Here is a 14,290-nt window from a genome sequence, read left to right as displayed (position 1 = left end):
TCCTCTTGTCATCTAGGAAATGAGGATGATTCCTTCTTTTCATGGTTATTACGAGGCTCAGATGAATTACTGTACAAGACAAAAGTTTTTGTGAACTTAAGCCGTCTTACGAATCCTCCCATATTTTATCTGTTCTAAGACTCATTTAAATTTTTAAAAGTATCTTTGAAGTAGAATGTGTCTTATAATTGATGGTATCTTAAAATTAACAGAGTTTGTTTTCCCCTCAATCTTGTTTAAAATATTTTGTCTTACAGTTGATGGCATTTAAGATGCAGTGGCATATGGATATACATTTTGTAGTTTTGGCATTATTATGAGAAATTTACAAGTGAATAAAGTATCTGATTTTCCCTGAGAACAGTAATTTGTTAAGAGCCCACTTTGCTTGAAATAAGTAAATACATTAATAAAGCCTCTTTCTGACTGTGCACCTCCCATTTGTATGCACAGCCAGCTCACGTCCCAGGATTGGGGATGGGCTATACCAGAAAGCTCAGTGTAGGAGAACTAACCTAGATAACCTCTCGTTGGTCGGTTCCAGGCCTTTGGCCTCTGCCACTCGAGCAGAAGATTGAACCAATTATAGAAGCTGCCATATTCTGAATATGTCAGCTACCCTGAGCTGCGTGGTGGCAGGCGCTGAAACCCTACGTCTACTATCTTCTCCCTACCGGGCCTCCTCCCCAGGAGGCAGTTTGATTCTCACCCCGTGTAGCAGTCACCCCAGCCCCTCTTCCCTTTCTCTGTCCCTCAGGAGTTCCAGGGCGGGGGGTAATGTTCCTGAAATACTGTTTTTATGGTGGCTGCATTTCTGGCTAGTTGACAAAATCCTTTCTAACCAGTCATTGGTTTTTTGCAGTGGGAATGTAGTAGAGAACAGTTTTGTTGAGAATGCGCTGTGTTTCAGCTGTGCTGTGTTTAAATTAACCAGCCTTTCAAGTGGACCTAGTCACCAAATCACCTTTTCATTATTTCCCTGGAAAAATGCATTGGCGTTCCAAAGCTGACCTTAAAATGGAATTTTGGAATACGTTCTCTGTGTGTGTGTGCGCACGTGTACATGTGTGTATGTAGATCAAGAAGCTTTTATAATGTATAACTTTCTACTCCTCAGGATGCCCAGGGAGTGGAGGAACGGGAAGCATTAGCAAGAATGGCAGCCAATGTTGAAAACCCAGCTTCTGCTGACTCGGAGGCTTATATTGAAAAGTACCTCAGGAGCGTGCTGGCTGTAGAAAACCTCCTGACTTTGGATCGTCTGCGCCAGGTTAGCCAACCGTGTGGATAGGGCGGGCAGCAGAGGCCCCGATGCAGGCTGAATCTGTGTTTGACTCTGTAATTCACACTATTGTTGCACCTAACATTTGAAGAGTTCACTCTAATGAACTGTGAATAATCCAGTGATTGCAATTGGGTCATTCTGTCTTATGAAGTAACAGCCTTTATTTAATTTTAAAAATCTGTTTATGGGTACATAGTAGATGTATGTATTTATGGAGCTCATGTGCTGTTTTGATACAGGCGTGCAGTATATAATAATCACGTAACGGCATTGTTTAAATAGCTAGGAATGTCTGTATAGATGGGGGATGCAAGTCTGCTGTACGTGGTGTTGCTTTTGCAGTGTGTCTCTTACATGTCTTTTTCCTCTGTATGTTTTCTGATTCACAGGAAGTTGCGGTGAAGGAACAGTTAACAGGAAAAGGGAAGTTGAGCAGGAGGAGTATCAGTTCTCCAAATGTGAACAGAGTGAGTGTGTGGAACCAAGCTCTGTGCTGTGCCTGGGACTTCTCTCCTCTCCTCTTTTCTTGGGTAACTCTTCTCCACCCGTCAAACCCCATCTCCGAAACCCTTCCCTTGCCAGGACTGATGTCAGGGCCCCTGGTCTCCACCCCATTGGGTCTGTGCACCTCTGCCCCTGTTCCTACTAATATTATAGGGGAAGTAGCAGTTAAGTACCTTTCAGGTGTTTCTTATCTTCCGATCACCACTGCCTAGCATAGACTGAGGTGTTCCGTGAATGTTTGCTGAACTAAACCCAAACTAGCCAAGGGCCCATGGCAAGCCAATGCCATTTTCTGGGCTTAAATTGTTTTTAAGTTGAGGAGGAGTCTGGATTAGGTTCACAAACCAGTAGTTCACAAGACAGCCAGGGTGGTGTCCATGCGTCAGATACATGGGGTTGTTTCATAACAATGGCTTCAGTTTATTGTTGTTTTTAAAAACATAGATATAATTTATGTGCATATTGAACATGGGAATAATCCTTCACAAAGAACTAGGCTCTTGGCCCCTTGATTTATTACTCTTTTCCTCATATTTGATGAAGATGTGGATATGAAAAATGACACTTTGCTCCTAACTTCACACCAAGAGGAGTTACAGCACGTGCGCTGTGAGAAAGGGCAGATGACCTTGGCCTTAGTATCTGAGAGAGGAGAGAGAGCGATAGGAGTTTCATGCTGGACGCCACCAACCATCTCAGACATTTAGGAAGATCACTTTAACTCAAGGCAGATAATGTCTAATTTCTTCAGAAAATGGTATATTAAAATACACTGATATATGCAGAGATTCAATATTTGGGATCTGATAGTTTAAATAGTTTGTGAGTTTATTTACAGTTGCTACAAATACCCAGAGAAAGGAATCATAAGCTCAGGCCATGGTAGGATAACCAGTAACCTGGTATCTTTCACACAGAAGGGCTCACCCAGTGCGACATCTCTTGTTCAGGTCCAGCCGGTTGTGACCTCAGTGTGAACTGAATATCCAGATCTTACAGAAATCTCTCATCTGAAAATTATTCATAACCAATTCAATGTTTGTAATGTCCCAAAGACCACTAGTGTGCAGCCTTCGTCATGACAACCTCTCTGCTGCCACCCAACTTTGACGTTCGGTTGACTGGGTTGGCAAAGACTGGCATTGCCTAGACCACATTTATGTTCTGATGCATAAAGAACTAACCCCCCTTTCTTTCTTCTTCAGTTGTCTGGAAGCCGACAAGATCTCATTCCATCATACAGTCTAGGCAGCAACAAGGTAGGTGTTTTAACTATTTCTATCAGTGTTTTAAGTCCCATTTCCCATTCAGCTTTCATCTTCTCAAATCTCAGGTTATTTTTACAAGCCAGAATTTCCTCTGCTCATCTGTATTATGTGAAACTTACTGGAAAGTGTTTTAGAGTTCATTTCTTTTAATCTGCCGATTAAAATAAAGTTTATTAGACTATGACTACTGGGGTTGAAAAACAATTTTTCTGCTAAAGCTTGTACTTCTGTCTAAATTTTCTTCCTATTTCTGTCAGAAAAGGAACTCCAAATTAGATTTTTTTTTTTTTTTTTTTTTTTTTTTTTTGAGACGGAGTTTTGCTCTTGTCACCCAGGCTGGAGTGCAATGATGCAACCTCGGCTCACTACAACCTCCGCCTCCCAGGTTCAAGCGATTCTCCTGCCTCAGACTCCCGAGTAGCTAGGATTATAGACGCGTGCCACCACGCCCAGCTAATTTTTATGTTTTTAGTAGAGATGGGGTTTCGCCATGTTAGCCAGGCTGGTCTCAAACTCCTGACTGCAGGTGATCCACCCGCCTCAGCCTCCCAAAGTGCTGGGATTACAGGGTGAGCCACTGCACGCGGCCCAAATCAGATTTTTGTAGTGAAGTACTGATGTATGATGATTGAAAATGTATGAGGAATAAGAAAATTATATCAAAAAGTTAACATTATTTGTGAGAAGAAAGAAAAACAAGGGAACAGAAATTTTGTTTGCTGGAATTTATTTACATGTAGTAGAGCCTTCCCTGTTTAGCAGAGTTTTAAGCATGGAGAACTCATTCTTTTTAAAAAAGGTTAGCACTCCTTGAAACCGTCTTACCTGGGCACCACACATCATAGTTTGTGCCTGTCACTTTTGAGGGGTCTGGTTAGATGTTGGCACTGCCATCTGTGTGCAGCATGCCCCATGTTGCTTTGCAGCCCTTGAGGAGGTCAGTAGTGGCTGTGGTCTTATGAGATGGTCTGATGTGAGGGAGTCATTTTCAAATCTACAAGGCAGTGTGACAGAGACAGACAGAAGATTGGCTGCTTCATGATAATTCTTAAAGCTGGGTGGGGTTCATTATGCTATTCCTGTTGTTAATTATTCTACACTTTGCTTTTGTGTATGTTTGACATTTTCCTTACAAAAACTTAAGAACCATGAAGATGAAGTTGATGCATTAATTAGATTGCGTTTTGTTGTTTTTGTTTTTGAGACAGAGTTTCGCTCTTGTTGCCCAGGCTGGAGTGCAATGGCAGCATCTCAGCCCACTGCAACTTCTGCCTCCCAAGTTCAAGCGATTCTCCTGCCTCAGCCTCCCCAGTAGCTGGGATTGCAGGCATTCACCACCATGCCTTGCTAACTTTTGTATTTTTAGTAGAGACGGGGTTTCACCATGTTGGCCATCCTGGTCTCGAACTCCTGACCTCAAGTGATCTGTCCGCCTTGGCCTCCCAAAGTGCTGGGATTACAGACGTGAGACACTGCTCCTGGCTGTAGACTCTTTTTTAAGATCTAGATTATTAGGAGTTTGCCTACACTATGATACATGTATATGTTTATAGACATACAAATTGCTGTCCAGCTTATCTGTTCACTGAAGCCCTGCGTGGACACGGGTTTCTGTAAGTGTGCTGAAGTTTAATGCTTGTACTCTGCCAGTGATAGGTTTGATTAGCTGTAGCTTAGCATCACTTGTGATTACCTGAAGAGAGCAGAGTTTTTGAAAATTGATAATGTAAGTAAAATATCTTAAGGAAAATATAAGAAAAACATGACTTCCTGTGCTTTTGTGGGAAATGCATCTAACCCAAATCTCCAATTATAAGTTCCTTGAAAGGAGTGGCCAAAATTCTTCTGTTTTTCTTCTGTTAAGAAAACTCTGGCTAGGCCTGTAATCCCACCACTTTGGGAGGTTGAGGCAAGTGGATCACCTGAGGTCAGGAGTTCGAGACCAGCCTGCCCAACATGGTGAAACCCTGTCTCTACTAAAAATACAAAAATTAGCTGGGCATGGTGCCAGGCGCCTATAATCCCAGCTACTCGGAAGGCTGAGGCAGGAGAGTTGCTTGAACCTGGAGGCAGAGGTTGCAGTGAGCCGAGATCGTGCCACTGCACTCCAGCCTGGGCAACAGAGCAAGACTCCGTCTCAAAAAAAAAAAACAAAAAAAACAAAAAAAAACCAACTCTGCCTAGTTTCCTTATTTTAAATGGATACAATAACAGAAAATAATAGAATCTACTTCAAAGAAAAGTACTGTCTCTCACGTACACCAGAAAAATAGAACAAAGGAGCAGAGACGCGATTAGAACCAAGCCAGGGCACGGCAGAGGGTGTGGACCCCCCACTGGCTTCACACAGGGCTCACAGGAGGCTGCAGGGCGGAGGCCATTCTTAAGCCTCCCCCTGAAGGATGACACTGAGGTCCACACAGGCAGGGAAGGAGCTGAAGGAACACTGTGAGCAGAAGGATCTGTGTGAAGGAAGGCTTGGGGATGAACCAGCTTGCTGTGTTCTTGACAGTACATGCGGTGGGAGTCAAGCTCAGGGTGTATGGGCCGGGCGCGGTGGCTCATGCTTGTAATCTCAGTAGTTTGGGAGGCCCAGGTGGGAGGATGGCTTGAGCTCAGCAGTTTGAAACCAGCCTGGGCAACACAGGGAGTCCCTTTGTCTGCAAAAAAAAGTTTAAAAAATTAGCCAGGCATAATGGCTCATGCCTGTAATCCCAGCTACTCGAGGCTGAGGCGGGGGAGGATCACTTGAGCCCGGGAGTTTGAGGCCACAGTGAACTATGATTGCACCGTTGCACTCCAGCCTGGGTGATAGAGAGAGACCTTGTCTTCCCAAAAAAAAAAGGAAAAAAGAAAAGGAAAAAAAACCATCCTGGCTAACACAGTGAAACCCCATCTCTACTAAAAATACAAAAAATTAGCGGCGAGTGCCTGTAGTCCCAGCTACTCCGGCGGCTGAGGCAGGAGAATGGCGTGAACCCCGGGGGGCGGAGCCTGCAGTGAGCCGAGATCGCGCCACTGCACTGCAGCCTGGGCAGCAGCGAGACTCCGTCTCAAAAAAAGAAAAAAAAAGTAGAGGGAGTCTGTGGGCAGAACCCAGAGAGGCGGGGCCTTATTTTTGGCATCTTGACGTCATGTCCAAGGAAGGGCAGGGGAGTTGGACATCATGGAAGGACTTGAAAACAGAGCAGTAACATGGCCACATGTGAATTAAAAAGTTTGTTTTAATGGTCCAGCTGAGCCCCACCCCGTCCCTAGCTGTGGTGTGTAATTTTGCATTAGGAACCTATATGGTACAAATGTATGCAGTTATCAATGCAAACACAGGGAAAAATGGTTTTGAGTTGGAGAGTGGAGGGACCGGTTAGGGGAGAAATAGCCAGAGAGATGAGGAGAGACACAGATGGGTTGGAGAGGGGGACTCTAGAATCCTGCAGAGGCCAAGTATGTGAGGGGCTGGAGTGAGGGGACTTGGGTGACATCGGGTTTTGGACAGCAGTGTATAGGTCCGAGAGATGAACTATAGGGCAGGCTTGGGGAGGAAATGATTCAGTTCCATTTTCGAGGGTCTCAGGTGTCCGAGTTGAAGCCAGGTTTGGGAGCCTGAGGGGATAGTGGGGACAGTGTGGGGCCGGGTTGGCTGGGGAGCGCCAAGGCAGTGGTGACACTTAGGGCCATGGCACTGAGGTGGTGGCGCCAGGGAGGAATGAAGACAGGGCCAAGGGAGTCTCAGAAGTCCGGGGGAGGAGTGTTTTAGGAAGGACTCCATCCACATGCTTCAGAGACAGCATGGGGTGGGGATGGAGGAGAGCATTTCAGGTGCGATGCTGCAGGGCTCATTGTGTGCCTGTGCAAGGTGCCTTCCGTGCAGGGCTGGGGGTTAGCAGGACAAATCGTATTAGGCAAATAACTGTGATGTCACACAGTTGTGCTAATGCTTCTGGACCTTCCTACTTTTGGTTCTTGGTTCCTTGGGGTCCCCGAGTAACTTAGTGAGGACGTGGGAGGCGAGAGGAAAGTGGTTAGGTTCTAAAGACAAACTCATAGTTTGGCCTAATAATACTTGGAATGAGGCCAGCCTGCTTCCCATTTCTCTATTTGTCGATGTCCCTACATATGAAAAGTGGAATTGTTTTTGCTGAACTCCACCAAGATTGAATTGATGAACTAATCTTAAAAAAATAGTTTGCTTAACTATTCCAAATGCGAAATTCAGCATAGGGCCTAAAATAAATCACTCTTGGGATAAGTCTTTCAATTAAAAATATAAAATATGATCCCTGATTGAAGTAGTATTTCTATTTATTGCTATTGGGTGTTTCATCATTATTGTACAGATATTTTCTGTAGGTATAATTAAACCTTAGCAGGCTTTTTATGACTGTTTGCCAAGACTGGCTGAAGTTGAGGTGCAGGATGAATTTCGGCGTGTCGTTGGTCTTTCCACCCCAGAGTCAGCTGTACATTGAGGTCTTTTGCAATCCGACAAACGCTGTTGAGACAAAATCTTTTTTGTTGTTGTTGTTTTTTTTTTTTTTTTTTTTTTTGAGATGGAGTCTCGCTCTTTCGCCCAGGCCAGACTGCAGTGGCGCTATCTCGGCTCACTGCAAGCTCCGCCTCCTGGGTTCACGCCATTCTCCTGCCTCAGCCTCCCGAGTAGCTGGGACTACAGGCGCCCGCCACTGCACCTGGCTAATTTTTTATATTTTTAGTAGAGACGGGGTTTCACCGTGTTAGCCAGGATGGTCTCGATCTCCTGACATTGTGATCCGCCTGCCTCAGCCTCCCAAAGTGCTGGGATTACAGGTGTGAGCCACCGCGTCCGGCCGACAAAATCATTTTTATTTCCAAAGTTATTTTAGGAGAAATTTTATTTTTAAGAAGTCAGTAAGGTTGTATGTTTGTCATCTTTTGATTGGAGTTTTTGAGAAATTAAGATTAGTCAATAGCGTGAACAAATACCCAGTTAGCAGAATTGAATTTTGTGTTGGCTCCATTGCCTTCCTGAAAGCCGTGATGGTTTCACGCAGCCCTGGGAGGAGCTGCCAAGCATGAGTCACTCCTCTTCCAGCTGCAGTGAAAGCTGCCTTTGGACCCGAAATGTCATTGGCCTTTCTCGTTATTTACCTTTTTGTCACTTTCCTGATCAAAACCAGACTCATTCCCAGAAAACCCAAAGAATTTGTATCTGGCAGAGGAGCAGGAGTGGGAAAAACTGCAAGGGTCCCTGGGGACCAAGTCAGGCCCTCCCTGGAGCCTCCAGTGTTCTTACCTTGTCCACTTTGCCCCTGAGCATGGTGCTGGCTACCACTGACTTCAGTATCGACTAGGATTTTATCTCTTTGAGTCCACCTGAGAGGACAAATGTGCCCTAATGGCAATAAAGCTGGGTAAGGATACAAAACAAAGCCAGCTTCCCTCTTGTGTAACTGTATCATGGCTGATTCTGAAGTGTGGTAGACATGCAGGATGTTGGAGACAGATCAGAGATTTATCTTTTTCGATTTCAGGTGGAGGGATGTAGATTACTGGAGAGGTAAAACAGGGATATCATACTCTTTCACTTTTAGACCTGAGTTACTGAGAGAGCCAGAAGTTCCAGCGTCCTGCAGAGTCCTTTTTAGTCCATGGTCCTGAGTTCATCTCCCTGTGAAGTACATTCAACTGGGTTGCTTCATTTTTCTTTTTTCTTTTTTCTTTTTTTTTTTTTATCTACCCCAACATTTTAGTAAAGGGAAGATAACTCTAGGACAGCTAAGCATATACAATGTATTGGGAAGATAGTCATTGCATTGTCCCTGAGGAACAGTGTTTGTAGCCGGACCCTGAACCACAGGTTTCACCTCTGTCAAGAGGATGGAGGTGTAGTGCAGGAGAAAAATCGAGTGAGTAATTCCAGTGGAGCGTTTCCGCAGAGATCCGTAGGCTTCAGCTGGAGGAGGGAAGTGCATGGTACCCAGTTTAGCATCCGCATTGGTTGCTCCCTCTGAAGCAGAGCCTGTTCCACCCCAGCATGATTTGAGGTCCCTGTCTCAGGACAGTGGGATCAGAATAGGTGGGGTTGGAGGGGAGCATGTGAGGTTCCTCAAAGGTTAAGATGACTGTTCAGGTAGAGGGCAGAGTGAGCCGTGTCTCTGTTTGTCATGCACTGCAGGGCTGGCAGGATCTATGCATTGTGTATCTTTCAGTGTTCTCACTTTCAGTATTTGAGTAAATGATATGGAGTTACTGTTCTGTTCTGATTGGGTAGTGCCTGCTGGGAAGAACTGCCCCTGAAGCCATCAGGGCCTGGGTGTGCCCTTGGGGAAGAGTTGGCACCTCCATGATTTGTCACTGGCCCAATTCTACGTCAGGCAGCCCCGGTGCCGACTCCAGATCAGCTGCTTAGTTTTCCTTAGGGACAGACCGCAGCCATATCAGCTGCCAAACAAAGAAAATCTAAAATGTGAAACTAAATACTCTCAAATTAAGTAAGTTGTCTTCAGAATAGCCATGTGTGAGCTCACCACTGTACACAAAACAGGTGGCTTTTCTTCCTCTGAGAAACTCCATGGGGGGCTGATCTTAGTGTTCAGTCACCTGATGGTGATATCCCGGGGTATACAAGGCCACAGCTTCCCAGACAGATCATAAAATGTGAATGCAAAAATTAACAAAACATTCAAGTATGTAAATCAGCGTGTGATTCATGGGGATGCCAGCGCTCCTCTGCTGAAGTATTTCAGAGCTTACATTCTCGATGATCACGTGTTGCTGTCTCCCTTGTTCTCCTTGCTTCCTAATCAATCCTGACCATCACACCATTTTTAAAAAGGATACCAAGTGCTGAGAGAGTTCCTAGGGAAAAGTGGCATTCTCTGAGGTGCACAGGACCCAGATCATTTAGGGCTTATTGATTTTTATGATTAGTACTTAGGTTGCTGCTAAAAGCAGATGGGTTTCCAATACATTTCTGAAACCTAAGAGGCCCTTCCTCCACAATCCATCTTCAAGAGCAGTGGAGAACTCACTGTCCCCATTCCGCTGATCAGGCAATTAGTAAAGAAAACTTGCCAGGCGTGGGGGCTCACGCCTGTAATCTCAGCACTTTGGGAGGCCGAGGCGGGTGGATCACCTGAGGTCAGGGGTTCGAGACCAGTCTGACCAACATGGAGAAACCCCCCCCCATCTCTACTGAAAATACAAAATTAGCCGGGCATGGTGGCGCATGCCTGTAATCCGAACTACACGGGAGGCTGAGGCAGGAGAATTGCTTGAACCCAGGAGGTGGAGGTTGCAGTGAGCCGAGATCGCGCCAATGAAACTCAGTCTCAAAAAAAAACAAAAAAAAACCTTGAGTTAATCGTTAGGATTATTCATCTGTGCAGCACTAGCTCAAACTCATATTACACACAATTATTAAACTCTAGTGGTAAAGAAGTCAGTGATTATCAGGGGATCAAAGGAAACTTAAAGCATTTAAAAGATTTACGTCTCATCTCTTACCAGTTTTAGTACAAGCAACATTTGGGGTTTATTTCTTCCCTAGATAGGGCTGAAGTTAAAAGTGTTTTGATGATATCACTGTTTTTATGGCTCACCATGAATTTTGGAATGGTCTTTTAATCCATCAACTGATGAAATATCTTTAATGGGAATTTACAAATAAGTTGAGAATACAATAAAATTTGATAATTCAGAGACTTCCATCATTGAGAATTTGTAATTATTTGACTTGGGTTTGACTGTAATTTATCTTTAATATCTATTTAAAATGAGAGATTTGGTAATATTTACTGTTATGCACTATATGTGAGTCAGTGGAAACACAGTCTGGGAGTAGAGAGAAGAGACACCCTCTGACTCTAGAGTTGTTCGTGGGTTTCTGTGGAGAACTGAATGAAAGAGGGTATCTTGAGGCAAAAGAGCAGAAGTGGTCTCAAAGCAGAACCGAAGGGAGAATTGCAGAAGGAATACATCTGTATTCTGTGAGAGGCAACAGGATGCAGAGTAGAAAACATGTTAGGACAGAGCTTAATGGGAGACTGTAAACTGCAGAATGGAGGGGCTGTCCAAATGTGTGTGTGGGGGGGGGTATCATTATTTTTGTTGTTGGGGAAATTAATAAAATAAGCAGGATGACAAGTAGAAGAAAAGTGCTGGTCAGGCATGGTGGCTCACACCTGTAATGCCAGCACTTTGGGAGACCAAGGCAGGAGGATTGCTTGAGGCTGGGAGTTTGAGTATGAGCAACATAGTGACATCCCGTCTCTACAAAAGTAATAAAAAGATTAGCCTCATGTGGTGGCATGTACCTGTAGTCCCCACTGCCATGGAGGCTGAGGCGGGAGAATTGCTTGAGTCTAAGAGTTGGAGGTTACATGCGCTATGATGGTGCACCCCTGCACTCCAGCCTGGGTGACAGAAACTCTGTCTCTTAAAACAGAAAAAAAAAAAAAAAGTGCTTGTGTAATCAAGCTAATATTCAAAGGAGCTTTAGTAATATATAACAGTTTTTTTTCTTGAGTATCTGTAACTTTTTTTATTTGGTTAATTGAATAACTTGAAACAAAATTGCCAATTTTGTCTTTACTAGGGCCGGTGGGAAAGTCAGCAGGATGTATCCCAAACCACAGTTTCCAGAGGAATAGCTCCTGCCCCCACCCTCTCTGTTTCTCCCCAAAATAACCATTCTCCAGATCCAGGTAAGTTATCTTTTCACTTGTCAATTACTGTCAGAAATCTGAGCATCTTTCAGAAAGTTTAAATTAGGATTTCCTGCCATGCAGCCACTGTTCTACTAGATAATGTCCATCGAGTTGTTTCATTTCTCCTCTAAATAGGTTGAGTTCCGTTGGCTCTGGAATGTTGGATTGATCTTGCATTGCTCTGATATATACCGCCTGATCATGATGTGTTAGCCTGTACATTGCTGGAATCTCTTTGCACCTCTTTGTTAAGGACTTTTGTGTATGTGCTCTACAGTAAATATCTGTAGTGTTTTATCTTCTCATCTTCATGTGTTTGTTAGGTTTTGTTATGATTGCATTGGCTTCATAAAATGACTTGGAAAATGTTTGTCCTCGTTTTTTTTTTTTTTTTCCTGGGAGAGTTTATGTAAGATTGGTATTACCTCTTCCTTAAATGTTTCATGAAATTCCCTAGTTACATGATCCAGGCCTGGAATCCTCTTTGTGGGGAGATATTAAATTATGACTTGAGTTTCTTTTTTTCTGAGACAGAGTCTTGGTCTGTCACCCAGGCTGGAGTCTGGTAGTGCGATCTCGGCTCACTGCAACCTGCCCCTCCCAGGTTCAAGCGATTCTCCTGCCTCAGCCCCCTGAGTAGCTGGGATTACAGGCACCCACCACCACGCCCGGCTAATTTTTGTATTTTTAGTAGAGATGGGGTTTCACCACGTTGGCCAGGCTGGTCTCAAACTCCTGATCTTAGGTGATCTGTCTGCCTCAGCCTCCCAAAGTGCTGGGATTACAGGCGTGAGCCACCGCGCTCGGCAAGTTTCTTTAGTATGGGAATATTTAGATCTTTGTGTCTCCTTTTGAGTCACCTATCATAGGTTTTATTTTTTTCAAGGAGTTTCTTAGTTTATCTAGAATATTAAGTTTATTTTCATAAACATCACTTTACCTTTTTTTTTTTTTTTTTTTTGAGATAGAGTCTCACTCTGTCGCCCAGGCTGGAGTGCAGTGGTGCGATCTCGGCTCGCTGCATCTTTTGCCTCCCGGGTTCAAGCGATTCTCCTGCTCCAGCCTCCTGAGTAGCTGGGACTGCAGGCACGTGCCACCATGCCAAGCTAATTTTTTGTATTTTAAGTAGAGACGGAGTTTCACCACGTTAGCCAGGATGGTCTCGATCTCCTGACCTTGTGATCCGCCCGCCTCGGCCTCCCAAAGTGCTGGGATTACAGGCATGAGCCATCGCGCCTGGCCACTTTACCTTATTTTTTAAATACTTATAGGATCTCTTGTGATGTTCCTTCTTTTTATTCTGATACTGATAATTTTTATTGTCTGTTTTGAATACTTTTCTGACAGGTTTATCATATATATTAATATCAGAACCAGCTTTTGGCTTTAATTTTTCTATTGCAATTGATTTTTTAACTTTTTCCTGCATTTCACATATTTTAGTATGTTGTGCTTTCATTTCCATTCTATTCAGAGTATTTTAAAATTTCCCTCTGATTGCTTCTTTGATCCATGACTTATCAACTAGCATTAATTCTTTTTTATTTTTGGGGGTAATCTGTATTCCAGATTGTGTTCTATCTTGGTTAATATTCTGTGTGCACTATTGTGTTTGGGGACATGATGTTCTATGTATATCTAATTAGGTCACTGGTTTATCGCCTTGTTCAAATCCTCTGGATCTTTGCTGATTTGGTGGAGGCCTATTCTATCAGTTCTTGAGAGGGCATTAGATATCCAAATATGATTGTGAAAATTATCTGTATTTCCCTTTATACCAGTTTTTACTTCATTCATTTAGAAACTCTGATAATTAGGTACACACACATTTAAGATTGTTACATCTTCCTGATAGAGTGGCCTTTCTATCATGAAATGTCACTTTTATCTCTGGGAATACTCTTATCTTGAAATCTCTCTTACCTATCATTTATGTATAACTGCATCAAATTTATTTACTGTTTGCACGATGTATCTTTTTCTCAGCTTTTAAAATTTTAGCCTGTATTTGTCTTTAAATTAAAAGTGATTGCCTTGTAGACAACATTTGGTTGGGTCCAGTTATTTCCCCCTGAATCTCATCTCATAGTTCCTGCCCTTTAATCAGCATGCTTCACGAATGCTTCCAGTGCCTCCCATTCTGGTCCGCCATGTTTTTATTGGTTTTCTACTTGGCCATTCTGTTTTTTGTTTCACTGTAACTCCTTATTTACCTTCTTTTGGGTTAATAAAAAAAAATTAGTATCTCATTTTATTTCCTCTTTTTGCTTTTTTGGACACCTGTATTTGTTTGCTAAAGTCTTTGCTCAGAAACCCTACTTGGCATCCTTAACTTACCAAATCTGCTTAGAGTTCATATGATGTCACCCCTCACCTCACAAATACAAGAACCATGCAACAGTGTAAGTCATTGGCCTGTTCCTCTAGGCCCCTCATTTTGTATTGTTGTTTCATCTTTTACATACATAGGTATAACAAACCTCACTTTATGACGTTATTCTTTTTGCTTTAAAATAGCCACTTGTAGGCCGGGTGCGGTAGCTCCC

At 43.5% G+C, this 14,290-nt stretch overlaps 1 protein-coding gene across 4 annotated transcripts in view; it reads left to right on the top strand.

Moving 5' to 3' along the window:
• The window catches only part of KIF13B (kinesin family member 13B), a 205,198-nt gene that overhangs the window by 156,809 nt on the left and 34,099 nt on the right, over nucleotides 1-14,290 (top strand). For 2 of the 4 annotated variants that reach the window (XM_030817055.1, XM_030817053.1), the window contains exons 33-36: nucleotides 1,118-1,270; nucleotides 1,675-1,752; nucleotides 2,995-3,048; nucleotides 11,633-11,741. In XM_030817055.1, coding sequence (XP_030672915.1) covers nucleotides 1,118-1,270; nucleotides 1,675-1,752; nucleotides 2,995-3,048; nucleotides 11,633-11,741 — 394 coding nt within the window. Of the gene's footprint in view, nucleotides 1-1,117; nucleotides 1,271-1,674; nucleotides 1,816-2,994; nucleotides 3,049-11,632; nucleotides 11,742-14,290 lie in introns of all 4 variants that reach the window. The other 2 variants (XM_030817054.1, XM_030817052.1) reach the window with 1 other exon arrangement.

Source organism: Nomascus leucogenys, chromosome 8 (genome assembly GCF_006542625.1).
Source record: "Nomascus leucogenys isolate Asia chromosome 8, Asia_NLE_v1, whole genome shotgun sequence".
NCBI classification, from domain to species: Eukaryota; Metazoa; Chordata; class Mammalia; order Primates; family Hylobatidae; genus Nomascus; species Nomascus leucogenys.
This window is presented reverse-complemented; position numbering and strand designations above follow the sequence as displayed.